This window comes from Octodon degus, unplaced genomic scaffold, assembly GCF_000260255.1.
Source record: "Octodon degus isolate 3935 unplaced genomic scaffold, OctDeg1.0 scaffold00016, whole genome shotgun sequence".
Classification (NCBI taxonomy): Eukaryota; Metazoa; Chordata; class Mammalia; order Rodentia; family Octodontidae; genus Octodon; species Octodon degus.
The window spans coordinates 10,452,274-10,466,300 of record NW_004524592.1 but is presented as its reverse complement, the minus strand read 5'-3'; the positions used below and the strand labels follow the sequence as shown (position 1 = coordinate 10,466,300).

General features: G+C 39.4%; 1 protein-coding gene across 1 annotated transcript in view; it reads right to left on the bottom strand.

Moving 5' to 3' along the window:
- Positions 1-14,027, bottom strand: part of Dytn (dystrotelin) — a 68,825-nt gene that overhangs the window by 28,792 nt on the left and 26,006 nt on the right. The window contains exons 3-7 of the mRNA XM_023710158.1: positions 13,596-13,797; positions 12,156-12,241; positions 11,443-11,543; positions 2,154-2,225; positions 1,753-1,916 (exon numbers count right to left, since the gene is read on the bottom strand). Coding sequence (XP_023565926.1) covers positions 1,753-1,916; positions 2,154-2,225; positions 11,443-11,543; positions 12,156-12,241; positions 13,596-13,797 — 625 coding nt within the window. The remainder of the gene's footprint in view (positions 1-1,752; positions 1,917-2,153; positions 2,226-11,442; positions 11,544-12,155; positions 12,242-13,595; positions 13,798-14,027) is intronic.

Sequence of the window (14,027 nt, the reverse complement as noted above, 5' to 3'; positions counted from 1 at the left end):
TTCTTCTTCTTCTTCTTCTTCTTCTTCTTCTTCTTCTTCTTCTTCTTCTTCTTCTTCTTCTTCTTCTTCTTCTTCTTCTTCTTCTTCTTTGTGGAACCGGGGATTGAATTCAGGCCCTTGCGCTTGCTAGAGAAGCGCTTATTCCACTGAACCATCTCCCCGGCCCCTTGATAGTATTCTTTATGGCTCATATCTAGATGTACTTCTGAAGCCTCTTGTGTTTCTAGGTGAGGATTTTGGGAGATGGCTGGGTCAGGTGTATGTGATCCTGGATTAAGGGCGTGTGAAAGAGGGATTAGTCTATTGATTGGTTTAGCACAGCTCTGAGTGTAGATAATGAGAAGACCTACCCCAGGTGTGGATGGTACCAACCAATAGGCTTGTGGCCTGGATGGAATATAAAGGGAAAGGAAGGCTGGCTACTGGCTGCCTCCTGCCTGCCATGTCATGGCCTGTTTCTCTTCTGCTCGGTCCCTCCAACATGCCATTTTGGTTTGCAGCCAGTCAACTATGGCTAAAACTTCTACAAACTATGAGCTGAAATAAACATTTCCTCCTTTAACATATGGATGTTGGGTATTTTGTCCCAGCAACAAGAGAACAACTAAGATAGTATCTTTACAAGGCATTATATTAATAGAGTTCTATCCAATGTAGCATGGTCTATAGGTCTCATTCTCCTTCCTCAATTTCCCATTACCCTGATCCCATGTGCTTTCAATATGCGGGGTCCTGGGTGTTAAACTCTTTGGAGAAACCCTTAAATCTTTGCAGAGGAGGAGGTGGTTGTTGTACCTTTTGTAGTTTCTTTAGAAGAATAAAGCTTTGTCCTCTTCCTGCTACCTTTACATCTGTGAATCTAGCTCTTAAATAATGTCATGAATCTCCCTAAAACCAAAGCTACTTATTGCTTGAAGCTTCTGAGAGCCAAGAGCAAGTTTATGGTTAGGATTGTGATAAATCCAAACAACTTTTAATAGACTTAGAAAGTTAGAGCTAAAAGAAACCATGCATCATTTAATCAGTCCCTCCTTATTTTACTTTGCTCTGAATGTTTAGGTTATAGGATTCTCAGATGAAATGTTGATTGTCAGCCTCAAGGCTGTGGCCTGAGTTTCTAATACCTAAACCCAGATTTTGAATCTGCCCTGTCTCTAGGCAGAGACATACGGCTTGTACTGCTCTTACAAAAGCAGACTGACCATTTCTTCAGGTTCCATGCCTTCCTGCTCTCTGCTGTCTACGTAGGAAGGGAACAGAGTACCAGGACTGCAAATCAAGGACTCCATTCAGACCACCAGCCTCTGCCACTTGGTAACTGTGTGAGTGTAGGCATGTTATGTAACCAGATATAGCTGATAACACCACCTTTGTAAATGTAGCATATTTTAAATAGAATGATCTGTGCAAATTGTTAAGCCTAAGATTTAACACTTGACAAATAAAAACTTACCATTGTTGTTGCTACGGATGATGCCAAAGTATTTAAAAGGTTTTGTTATTGTACTTGTTGTTGTTAAACAAAAGATAATTTTTTTCCCTTATGGCAATAAAATATTTACTGATGATAGTATGAGTCAGTCGAAAATTTATGGAAGATAAGTTTATTTGCAACCAGGGTGCCTCAAGCAGGGAATTGTGCTAAAATAGTCAGCGGAGTTCGAGAAGTGGTAGAACTTGAGAGAAAATGGAGAAACATGCTACCCCAAATCTAGACCCACAGCTATACCCATGGAATATCTGTGACTGTACCTCAGTCCCGTGATGGGAAAGGTCCTGCAGATGCTGCACCGAACCGGGTGAGTAACCATCTCCGTGACTGACAGTTGGTAGCAGGTTGGGAGCCACTGGAGGATGACAGGCTCAGACTGTGCCCAAGACAGGAATCTTTCCTCCTTGATGCCTGAGCTCAATACCTGAAAAAAATGCATGCTGAAAGGTATTTTTAGGCATGACTTTGTATTTTCACTGTCCTTTGGGGGGGGTCTATTTCATCTATTCTGCCAAAGAAGTTTATCATGTGAAAAGTTGTAGACAAATCACTCTCCTCTGTAAGGTTGTCTGCCCCATTGTGTGGAGTCTGGTTTGAATCAGTCAGCAAGTTCCTGAGTCGGTCTGCCCCCAGATCCCAGAGACATCTCCACGGCACTCACCCCTTGGAAACAGCTGCGGACAGCGCTGTCCACGGAGCTCAGAGTGCGACTCTCGCCCACCACGGTTGGGATCTGCAAAAGGGAACCTCTCAGCAGCAGCCTAAAGGTCCAGAAACAGGTGGCTACCTGAATCAGGATGCTCAAGTGACAGTACAGAGCCCTCGGTCATGGTTTTGGGTTCTCAAGACTAGATGAGCTACAGCAGTCCAAGTATGCAGAAATCTGTAGGCTTTGTGCAGTGTTTGAGTCCAAGCAATGAGTCAGCAAGGAGAGAAGAAGAGAAAGGAAAATGAGAGAAGTCTGTAAGTGGAGCAATGAAGAATGCCTTCTGTTGATTCACTTCTTGTGAACCATTTTTATCTTTTCTTTGCCTTGTTTAACCTATGAAATGCAAATCACAATAGCAACACTGCATTAAAGTTTGTAATGGTTTTAAGAAAAAGCTATGCCAGTGTTTCACACTGAGGTGTAGACAGGCCTTTTCCACTTTTCCACAACTGACTCTGTGAGTGGTCACTGTAAGCCAATCTTTTATATTCTTATATATTTATATATCTTGCATTAAATGTTTTGCTAGTAATCACTAACTGGTACGCAACATTTAATTGTGTCAACATTACTGGCAAGATTGGTCAAGTCCACTTCTGAGTGTGACTGAAAGGTGTTTCTTAGAGGGTCTGAATGTGGGAGAGCAGAATCGGGCAGGAGACCCATACAGAGTGTGGCTGGTACCATCTATAGGCTCAGGGCCCAGCTGGAGGAAACTTGAAAAGCAGAGCAGGAAATTTGGAAGCACAGGGGCTGGAGAGATGGCTCAGTGGTCTAAAGCACCTACTTGGAACAAGCTTGGCAAAGCACAGGGACCGCGGTTCAATCCTCCAGCACCACATGCCAGCCAGCCGTGCCCCCTGGTGGGCTGAGCTGGCCACACACACACACACACACACACACACACACACACACACACAATAAATGTTAAAAAAAAAAAAAAAAAAAGAAATTTGGAAGCACAGGCTCTTGTGGCTCTTTGTTCCCTCTGCCTGGGCCTCCACTGGGCCTCCACTAAGAGCACTAAGAGCTCCCTCTGCCACATCCATCTGCCATTGTGTTTCTACCAGAAACTACCTTGGCTGAAGCTTCTGGAACCATGATCCCACATAAATCTCTCTTTCTTTTAGTTGTTTTTGTCACTTATTTTTTTTCAGTGACAAAAAGCCAGCACAGGATCTAATAGAGAGCACAGTGATTATTGTTCCTACTTCTCTTTTGTTCATTTGACCTTTGATACGAGCACAGATTGCAGGTGTCCTTGCTGCCCGGCCACTCATGGACACACAGAGAGACCATGAGAGTGGTGGATGTGGTTTAGTAATGTGACTGTGGTTGATCATTACACAGTGCATAGTTACACCTTTTTGCTTTTTCAGATAGGGGCTTGCCATATTGACTAGTCTGGCCTCAAACTCCTGGGCTCAGATCATTGTCCTGCCTCAATTCTCCAAGTTACTGGGATGATAGGTGTGCAACACCATGGTGCTGCTCACATCTTGATTATGTAGAGTTTTTATTTTGTTAATGAAATATTTAAAAAAAAATCGATAAATTGTGGAATGACTCGGGCTTGACATTTTCCTCAAAGTCAAAAAAGCAAATTAATTACAGATTCGGGGTTTCACTTCAGAATTCCTTATTGTTCCATGAAAGAGGTTCACAAAACTTAGGTCACCCAACTTAATAGATATTCTAGTGCTTCACTCAGCTATGTTCATCTTTCAATTCAGTTACCAGAGGGAATTTAATTAGGGGAGTAAGAGCCTTTCCCGATGGCCAAGATGTGCAGGGTGGGGGGGTTCTCAGGTCACCTATATGCACAGACATGTGTGCTGTCATCTCCACTTGTTCCCATGGGGTCAGGAGCCCTAGTCCACATCTGACATCTTCTACAGCACAGATATCAGCAGGCACTGCCTATGCGTCTAGGAGTAATCCAAGAGACTCCCCTGCGAGTTCATCAACTCCAATAAACACTCTTCTAATCAGGAAAGTGCTACTTAGAACCTCTTTGCTGACAATTAGCCAGGCAGAAGTGAACAAACATGTGCGTAAAAGAGACAAGACAGTTTGGTTTGCATTTTAAATTGATAAGAACCCCATTAGCAGTAAAATGTCCATAACTACAGCCTATGTTATTGGGGCTTTGTCTGAAAAAAATAACTCATTACTCACTCTTTGGCTTCTCAGTGTTGATGGACTAACTGGGCCATTTACTGAGACTGTGTTGCTAATTCAATATTCGGGCTTCTCTGTTTGTCTTTGAGGACTGGGAAAGGAGTTTCACTTCATTTGTAAGATAAAGGAGGTGGGTAATATGAGATCAGCTTGACACCTTTGTGATTCTAGCACTAAAGAAAAGAAAATTCACTCTGTAGTGGGTTTTAATATACATTTTTGCTTTTAGTGTGTATGCACAAAGATTTCACAGATTAAATGCCCATTTGGCTAATTTTTTGCAGGTGTTACATGGAAGAATTAAATGTGACTAGATGGCATGCTGGCACAAAGTGTCACTCAAAAGGCTAATTAAGATTCTGAAGGTGGGGCCTGAATCACATAGTGTAGTCTAGAATTTTTTGCTGGTTTTCTTCTCTGTATCCATTTGGAAGTTAATTGAGTGATGATTTGTTACATAAATCTCCATTTTCCTAATAGCTTTTTCAGGAGCAAACTAATTTGTGTAGGATATGGGGACATGCTACGGAAGTTGTCACTGCAGTAGCTCAGTGAACTTAGTTGGACTCAGAACAGGGGCAGAGTTTGGGGACCCGTCAGACTCATGCTAGCCTGGAGATACTGGTCAGAGTTGGGGCAGCAGCATAAGGAATTTTAGAGGAAGAGGAAAATGGCCCTCAGCTCATCATCTTAGTCTTACTAGTATAGTCACATAGTTGGGTGAACAGATTCCCTTACCATCCCTAGCTCTCCATCTCCTGGAGTTTGATAGCTGGGGAAGAAAATCTGCTATGATGTCATAGTCCATAACTCTTAGCTGATATCTCTCAACCAAGCCTTAAGGCCCTTAAGACCCATTCCAGTGTACATGAGGTTCCATCACACCCTGCCCCTTTGTGCAGGGTCTCACCATGCAGCTCAGATTTGTAGTGATCTTACTGTTTTCTGCTTGCCCAGTCCTGGGATTACAGATATGCCTTAAGCTCCAAATAAACCACCAGTAGGCAGGCCTTTATTGATGGTGGCTTGTATTCCACTTCTTTGGGCACTGCCTCTGGTAATCTTGGGCTTAGGGATCACAATGACAACTTACCTAGAATTTCTAGTTGTACTTGAACATTTCCAGACAAAGGAAGACTGCGAAGACTGCCTACTTCTTCAGGGTGCAGACAGCAACACATGACCACAAGATCAAGAGTAACCATGGAAACAAGACACCCCTAAACACACCCATTAGGGTGCCAGTGATTGACTCTAAAGATGGACATGTAGGAATTGCCTGATAAAGAATACAAAAACTTCATTTAAGATATGGCAAACTTTAAGAAATTATAAAGAAACAGTTCATGAATTTATCTGAGAAATTGAAATCATAAAAGACTTATAAATGTTACAGCATACAAATCCAGTGAATAAAATGGATGAACCAAAGACAAGTTGCTTAAAAATACACTGTCAGAAGAGAAAAAAGAGAAAGCAATGAAAAGGACTGAAGAAAGCTTACAGGATTTATGGGACAGCAAAAAAAAAAAATGCACAAGTCATTTATACTGATTTTCAACAAGGAATAGAAAGAGATTGAGAGTTAGAAAGATCATTTAAGAAAATAAACAACAGAACGCTTTCCAAACCTGGAGAATGATAAATACAGAGAAATAAGAAAATCAAAGGTCTTTATTCAGTTTCAGTCCAAATAAGATTACCTCCTGACACACAGTTGTTCTTCTATATCTGCAGGGCCCACAGCCAGATTCAAACTAACCATGATCCAACTATCCATGGATCAAAATATTTCAAAAATTTTTTTCTTTTTTACTGAACCTGCAAGGACTTTTTTCTTATAATTATCCACTAAATAATACAACATAAAAATGAAAAATATTCACATAGCATTTACAAATTAGTAGGTAATAAGTAATCTAGAAGAGGGAAATTAAATATAAGGTAGGATGTGTATAGGTTATATGAAAATACTTGCTATTTAAACAAAGGACTTGAGGACCCATGAATTTCAGTATCTTCAGTGGGCATGTATAGCAAGTCTGTGCGCAGACCTTGAGGGACAGCTGTATTTTAATTAAACTACCAAAAACAAAGACAATGAGTGTGTCCTGAAAACAGCTGAAGACAAGAAGGAAGTAACATGTAAGAGAATTCTAATGTGCTTAGTGGCAGATTTCTCAGCAAAATCCTGATGGCCAGGAGAGGACAAGATGATGCATTTAAAGTATTGAAAGGAAAGGGTTTTTTTGGGGTTTTTTGGTGTGTGTGTGTATCAACCGAAGGGCCTGGGGAGATAGCTCGGCAGTCCAAGAACTTGCCTGGCAAGTGCAAAGACCCAGGTTTGATCCCCGGTACCTCAAGCTATGCTGGCCACTGAAACTCAGTAGCTATAGCACATGCCTGTAATCCCAGCACTGTAGAGGCTGAGACAGGAGGATCACTATGGTACGAGCTTCATAGTGAGACCCTGTACCAAATAAATAAATAAATAAATAAATAAATAAATAAATAACAAAGAAGTATCTTACTGTACCCAGCAAACTTTCCCTTGGCAACAAATTTGAGATAAAATTTTGCCCAAACAATGGCTGAGGGAGCTCATTACCACCAGACTTGTCTTATACAAAATGATAAAAAGAATTTTTAAACTAAAAGAAAAGGATGTTAATGAGCAAATGAAGACATTTAAAAGTATAAAACTAACTGGTAAAATAAAACAAAGTCAAACTCAGAATACTCAAACATTGCAATGGTGTGTAAATCATATATCGTCAGTAGGAAGTTTAAGAGGCAAGACTAATAAAACGATAATCACTAAAATAATTTATCAGGATATATAAAAAGATGTAGATTATGTTTTCAAAATTGAAAATGTGAGAAGGACTGGAATAAACATATGGTGGCCTTATTTACTTTTTCAATCAAAATTAAATGATTATCATCTTAAAATAATCTATTATATAAGTATATATTGAAAAAAAAAGGTTTTGGTCTTTTTTGAGACAAGATTTTGCTATGCAGTTCAGGCTAGCCTTGAGCTCAATTTGTAGCTCAATCTGGTCTCAAACTCAGGGTGATCATCCTGTTCAGCCTCCTGAATGCTGGGAGTACAGGCTTGTACCACCACATCTAGCTATATTTTTGTAAGACTCAAATTAGCTATAAATACAAACCTATAATGTCATACTAAAAATTAAAAAAATAAGAAATCAAAACATATTACTAAAGAAAATTACTTAACCAGAAAGGAAGAAGTAAGAGAATAGAAAAAGGAAAAAAGAACATATCAAAAAAAAAAATAACAAAATGACAGTAGTAAGTCCTTTATTATCAATAGCCACCTTAAATGTAAATAGATTAAATTCTCCAATTAAAAAACAGAGTGCTAGAATGGGTAGAACAAGATTCAATCCTATGCTATCCACTAGAAATTCAGTATACTTGTAAGGACACACATAGTCTAAAAGTAAAGGGATGACTAAGGACAAATTCCATACAAATAGAAACCAAAAGCAAGGAATAGTAATTGTACTTATAGTAGGTAAAAAAGACTGTAATTCAAAAACCCTAAAAGAGAAAGAAGGTCATTATATAAAATATCAATTCAGTAAAAGAGTGTACAACTGTAAATATATAGCACCTAGCACCAAACTACCAAAATATATAAATTGAATACTAACAGACTTAAGGGAAGAGACGAGCTGTAACAGAATACTATTAGAAGATCACCATACCAGACTTTTAGCAATGTCTGGATGTCAGATCATTCAGAAAAAAAAAATTCAACAAAAACACCCTAGATTTATTCCCTGCCCCTTAATTCCTTTTGCTTTGTAGCACTGACAATGAAACCCTGGATCTAGGATGTTAGACACATGTTCTACCACTGAGGTATACTTCCAGCCTTGAACGTTGGGTTAAAGTTGCATTCGAAACCAATGGACATGATAGGCATTTCCAGTACAGTCAATCCAACAATTGCAGTCTATTCATGAGAAAGTAAAGTAGGACAGCCATTATGGACACAGTTGGGATATTTCTCAAAATATTAAGAAGAGAGGCACCACATGATCCAGAAATCCCAACCTGGCATAGATCCAAAGGAAAGAAAATACACTGAAGAGCTATCTACACCTCTATACTTAGTCCCGCGTTGCTTTTTTCAATAGCTAAGGAGTGGAAGCAGCCTGTGTCTGTCCACAGATGAGGTGTTAAAGAAAGTGTGGTATGTACACACAATGGAGTACTATTCGGCCTCAACCAGTCTTGTCACTTGAAATGACGTCGATGAGCCTAAAGGACATTATGCTAAATGAATAACCCAGGCACAGACAGACAAGCACCATGTGACTTCACTCATATGTGGAGTTTACAAAAGTTGATTCATCAGAGTCGAGAGCTGAATGGTGGTTATCAGAGGTTGGCATAGTTACGTGGAGGGAAGGCAGTGAGAGTGTTGATCAAAAGTCTTATGATTATTTTTAGGTAGAGGAAATAATTTCAAGATTTTTACTGTGCAGCATAGTGACTTGAGTTAATGGTGAGATGTTGTATTTTTGAAAAACTGTAGGGAGTATTCGGTGTTGTTACAAAAAAATAACTAGGTGAGATAATGAATTTGGTTATTAGATTTAACTATTTCACACAGCATGTACATGTAAAACAGTCTCTTGTACATGATAAATACATACTGTTTTTACCTATCAGTTAAAACTATAAGAGTTATAAACATTTTGAATTTTGATCAGAATTTCCAGAATAAATTAAATATCAATTATTGTGATAAACAAAAGATAAAATAGTAACCTTATGAAATAATATAAGCAAGGTAAATTAGATATGTTTCCTTCTGTAACCCTGTCACAACTATTCCCAATTGAGAAAAGTTGGCTCAGGCCCTGGGGAAAAATGACAAAGAGTTTCCATGGTTTCACAGCATAGAAAATGAACTACGAGCATTTTACCAAGGCTGGAAGAAAAATAGAGACATTTTTCAAACAAAGCTGAAGGCACAACAGGGTGATGATCACGAACATACAAGGCCATCTGGAATTTACAGAGATTCCCGCTTGAATGTATCATTTCACACTGGCTTAACACTGAAAATAACATTAAGGGGGTCAAATTCCCCTGCCTGATAAGTAAAAATCAGTATCAAGTTTGTGCATTTGTAAAACATGAGAAATGTTGGAAAATCTTTATTTGGGTACTCTGCACTGTGTTTTATGCATCCACTAAGATCTATTGAAGGGCTTTTAAAGGCTATAGATATAAACACAAATGAGGCAGAATCCTTGGCCTTACAAAGCAAGGCTTCTGAGGCTTGTGGGAAAGCAGCCAGTAAAGCTGGACAAATTCTATAGCAAATTATACATAAGGATCTAACCTTTGGGTGAAGTGGGGACTCATGTTTGAAATGATCTTGAAAGATGAACAGTATTTGTTAAGTGAATGAAAGGAAGGGCAGGTGGGTGGGACTGCAGAAGCCAGGGATGGAGAACAGAACACTCAGGCACTTTGGGGATTTTGTTGAAAGGGCATGCAGAGTGCAAGGAAAAACTGTACATTTGGAACCAGTAAAAGAGACTTCCGGTTATCTTTCCAGTGCTGATTATCTGAACCTGCAGAGACAGCACATTATAGTCCTTAACTAGACATCTTACAATTCTGTAGAGGTTAAAGATGATTCATAGAAAACTTATAGTGATGCAAATAATTCTTGTCTATGGATGTATAAATAAATTTAGTTCTCATTGAAGGACAATATTCTCCTCTCCCTAAAAGAAGGCTTTGCATCCATCTGAAAATTTACTTTAATATTTCCAATCCTGTGGTTTGTCTGTTCTCCTCCTACCCCTTTTAACTAGTTTTGGCATTTTATGGGTGCTTTGCTTTTAATTAATGGATAAAAAGATGTTTTGGACACATGTTTCCTTTATATTTGTATGAAAATTGTGAGATCACCTCTTTTTAAAAGGAAAAGGATTAGGTCAAGCTGCAAAAGCTTTTCATGATATTAAGGAGTTTCATGTCTTTCTGCCAAAGACATGAATAGCCAGTGAAGAATTTTAGGGATGAACTATACTGAAGTTTGGACCTAAGTGGCTTTCAAAGGCTTAGTGCACCCAGTGAGGTACTATTGGGAAGTTATGGGAGTTGTTATGGTCTGTGTCTGGAAGTGCCACCTACTCTTTATGCCCTCATGCAGGCTTCCAGAGTTTGCAGGCTTCTAGATTGATTCATGGTCCGATGCAGGGATTATGGATGTGAATGTTATTCCCACTCTAGGGCAGGTAGCCTACATACAACACAAGAGAAGGAAAGAGCCTTCTCTCCTCACTCCTCCTTTTGATCTATTGCTCTTGCTGTCCACCACCATGAACTGCTGCCCTCTGCCATGTGCCACCCTGCCTTTGGAGTCAGTTGGTTATGGATTAAAACCTCCACAAATGGTGAGCTGAATAAAATTTCCTCCATGAACCTTGGCTGTCAGGTATTTTATCACTGCAAAAAGAGAAAAGTAACCAACATAAGAATGTTAGGGGGTAGACTGGTGGGAGGTTTTAGGTGGTTTGGGACGTGCCCTTGAGGAGCACTGTAGAAGCCCGGTCTCTTCCTTTGCCTTTGCTTTTGGTCACCATAAAATAATCACCAGCTTTCTTCACCATGTGTTCCCACCAGGATTTTCTGCTTTGCCACATCTAAAAGCCATGAGGCTGAGTGAACACAAACAGAAACTTCCAAAACCCTGGGCTAAAGTAAACATTTCCTCTTTTAAAGTCAATTATTTCAGTTATTTTGCTACAATAATGGAAAGCTCATTAATACAGGCTGACATTTACATTTTGAAAAGGTCACTGACTCAGTGCAGGGGAAGAGATAGATACTAGAAGGCTTAAGCTGGAGAAACCAGTTAGGATGAAATTGTAGTAGATCTTGCTAAAGTAAATTCAGCCTGTCCTCATAAAATAGCTGTGGCTACGAGGTTGCATGGAGAGTTATATAAGGATAGAACTAACACTGTAAAAACCAGATTCTTTAAATACTAAGAATTTACCTGCTGTATATCTGTTAGTAAGTTTCTCAAAACCCTTCGAGTGATGCGTGCCCTGGATTCATTACTTCCCTTGTTATTTTCTGCATAGAGCTGAAAAAGAGCTAAGCATATAAGAGGAAAAGACATTTAAATTGAATACTCACACCTTTGGGGTGTGTATGGCTTTGTTTTTTTTTTAAATTATATAATTCTTATGTTCACACATAAGTCCAGAAATCTAACCATATACAACCTTGAAGCAGGACAGTTGTGCTTTGAATTAAGTTTTGTGGGTAGGAAGAGAAGGAAAGGAAGCATTATAGTCTTGATTATTATTACTGTTTTGGAGGCCTCTCAGTCTAGCAAATTGGATGACCAACAAAAACCCACTCACGTTTAACCTCTTGGTAATTTAAGATCATGAGGTTTGTGAACAGCAACGTGAGGATCATCTTAGTTCTTAACAAATAATAATTAACAGTGTCTTTATAATCTCTAAATAATCAAATGTCAAGAGCAAAGAGAGAATGTATGCAAGATCTAAACAAATTTCACGTTTTTCTCAATCTTCACCAACCATTTTTCTTAAATAAAACAAGCCTATCGTGCTGAGTATGTGTCAAAGAACAAGTGGCATGTGGCAGAGATATAGGAGTGGGTGGGGACATTAGTACCTTGGAGAGGGCAGGGGGCAGTCACCACACTTCAGAACACACTGGACTCCCATACTTTACCTCTGTACTTTGTCAGAGGGCTGTCCCCTGAGAGCGCAATCAGGGCAGCAACCACGGGCAGAAGCTTGAGAACACCCACTCCTGGGCTGCACAGGAACAAATCACAAAGAAAGGAAGTGCAGGATTGTTCTATAAGAAATTGTTTATGAAAACCATAACTGCTAATGGACATATCTTATACAGTGTTATATGTTCTAGCTTTTCATGACTTTTTTCCTATAGGTAGGTTTGACAGAACCAACCATTGAATAAAAATGTTTTACTATTCATTCTTTCATCCATCCATCCATCCATCCATCCATCCATCCATCCATCCATTCATTCAATAAATATTTCTGGATGTCTCTCTGTGCTATTCATTGCACTGGAGACTATGGTTGTAGGCCTCATCCTGTCCCCATGGAACTGGAAATCCCAGGACTCAACTACCTGGAAACCAAACAACAAAGATCAGAACCAAAAGGAGAAAAAAAAGACAAAATAAATAAACAAAACCTCTGGTAGTTCAAAGGCTAGCTCAGAAGCTAATCTTCTTGAGCCCACTTGCTATCTAGTTTACAAACCTGCAGAACATCTTACCAAAGGCAGGAGGGTTGTAACAGACATGCACAATAGTTGAAATGAAACTCAAAAGCTTAATATCAAAAGAGACAAAAATCAAGAAATAAGTCACCTGACAGTCTGTATGTTATTCACACAATTAAAAAGTAAATCAGAAACTAAAAAAAGAGAAAGCTATCAGAAATTTGATGTGATTCAAAATAGTGTTTGTCTAACATTTCTTATTTACTCTTTTTCTCTACTTTCCAAATACCTTACATTGATTACAATTTTTAAAAAGTTCACTCTAAATAATGAGGTTGAACAAATCAATATTACATATGGTAAACCAAACTGAGACAAGGCAGAAAAGTGTAAAAGCTACAGCTCAGCAAAACCTAACCTGCCCCTCCTTACACACCCATACATGTGTGCACCTTGCCTGGCAGAGCCGCTTACTCAGGGGCACATGTAATTAACCTTTTGCCATGCTCTAAACTAGTTCATAGGTTGGTCATTCTTGCACTGTCTATTCAACCTTATTCCAGCTCAAAGCCAAACCCAAACAGTAATTGCTAATGATGATATATAGATGTATAATTGCCATTGCAAAGGGCATGCATCTTTCTCTGGAGGGAAAATGAGTTTGTATAATAAAAGAGCAATGCAGAGGGGTTTTCCCCTTTTTGCTACCTACACATCATTTATATTAGTGATACTGATAAGCATGAGCTTCTCTGTTCTTATCCTGAATGTGTAATCGATTTGTGGAAAACAAGCAAACAAATAAAGATGGCTTCTTGTATACCAAGCATCAAGCAGACTTTAGCACTAAGTGGTCAGGGACCAGCAGTGATTAAACATTGTTCTCGAGCTCACTGTATGTCACGTCCTCCTCACCTGTCAAACATGGCCATGAGGAGGCTCAAAGTGAGTTCCGAAGCTCTGGGCTGCACCTGCCCCCGTGTTTCCACCCTGGCTCTCTGAAACAGCTCTTGGAGGGCCTGAAAAAGCTGCGGCACCGAAAGAGAGCCAGCACTGGCCTTCCAGACGCGTGGATGGAGCAGAACTTCCTGAACCAAGGTGCTGCTGACCAAGTCCACTGTAGGAAGCAGATGGAGAACTAAGCTTCTAATAAAGCACCTGGCTTCTAGTGTTTAAGACCTGATGCATCCCAAGATGCCCATCACATGAGGAATGATTGAGAAAGATGTGGTATTTTTACACAATGGAGTATTATTCAGCTATTAGGAATGATAAACTGCAAGCCTTTATATTGAAGTGGATGCCACTTGAACATATACTCATAAGTGAAATAAACCAGACACACAT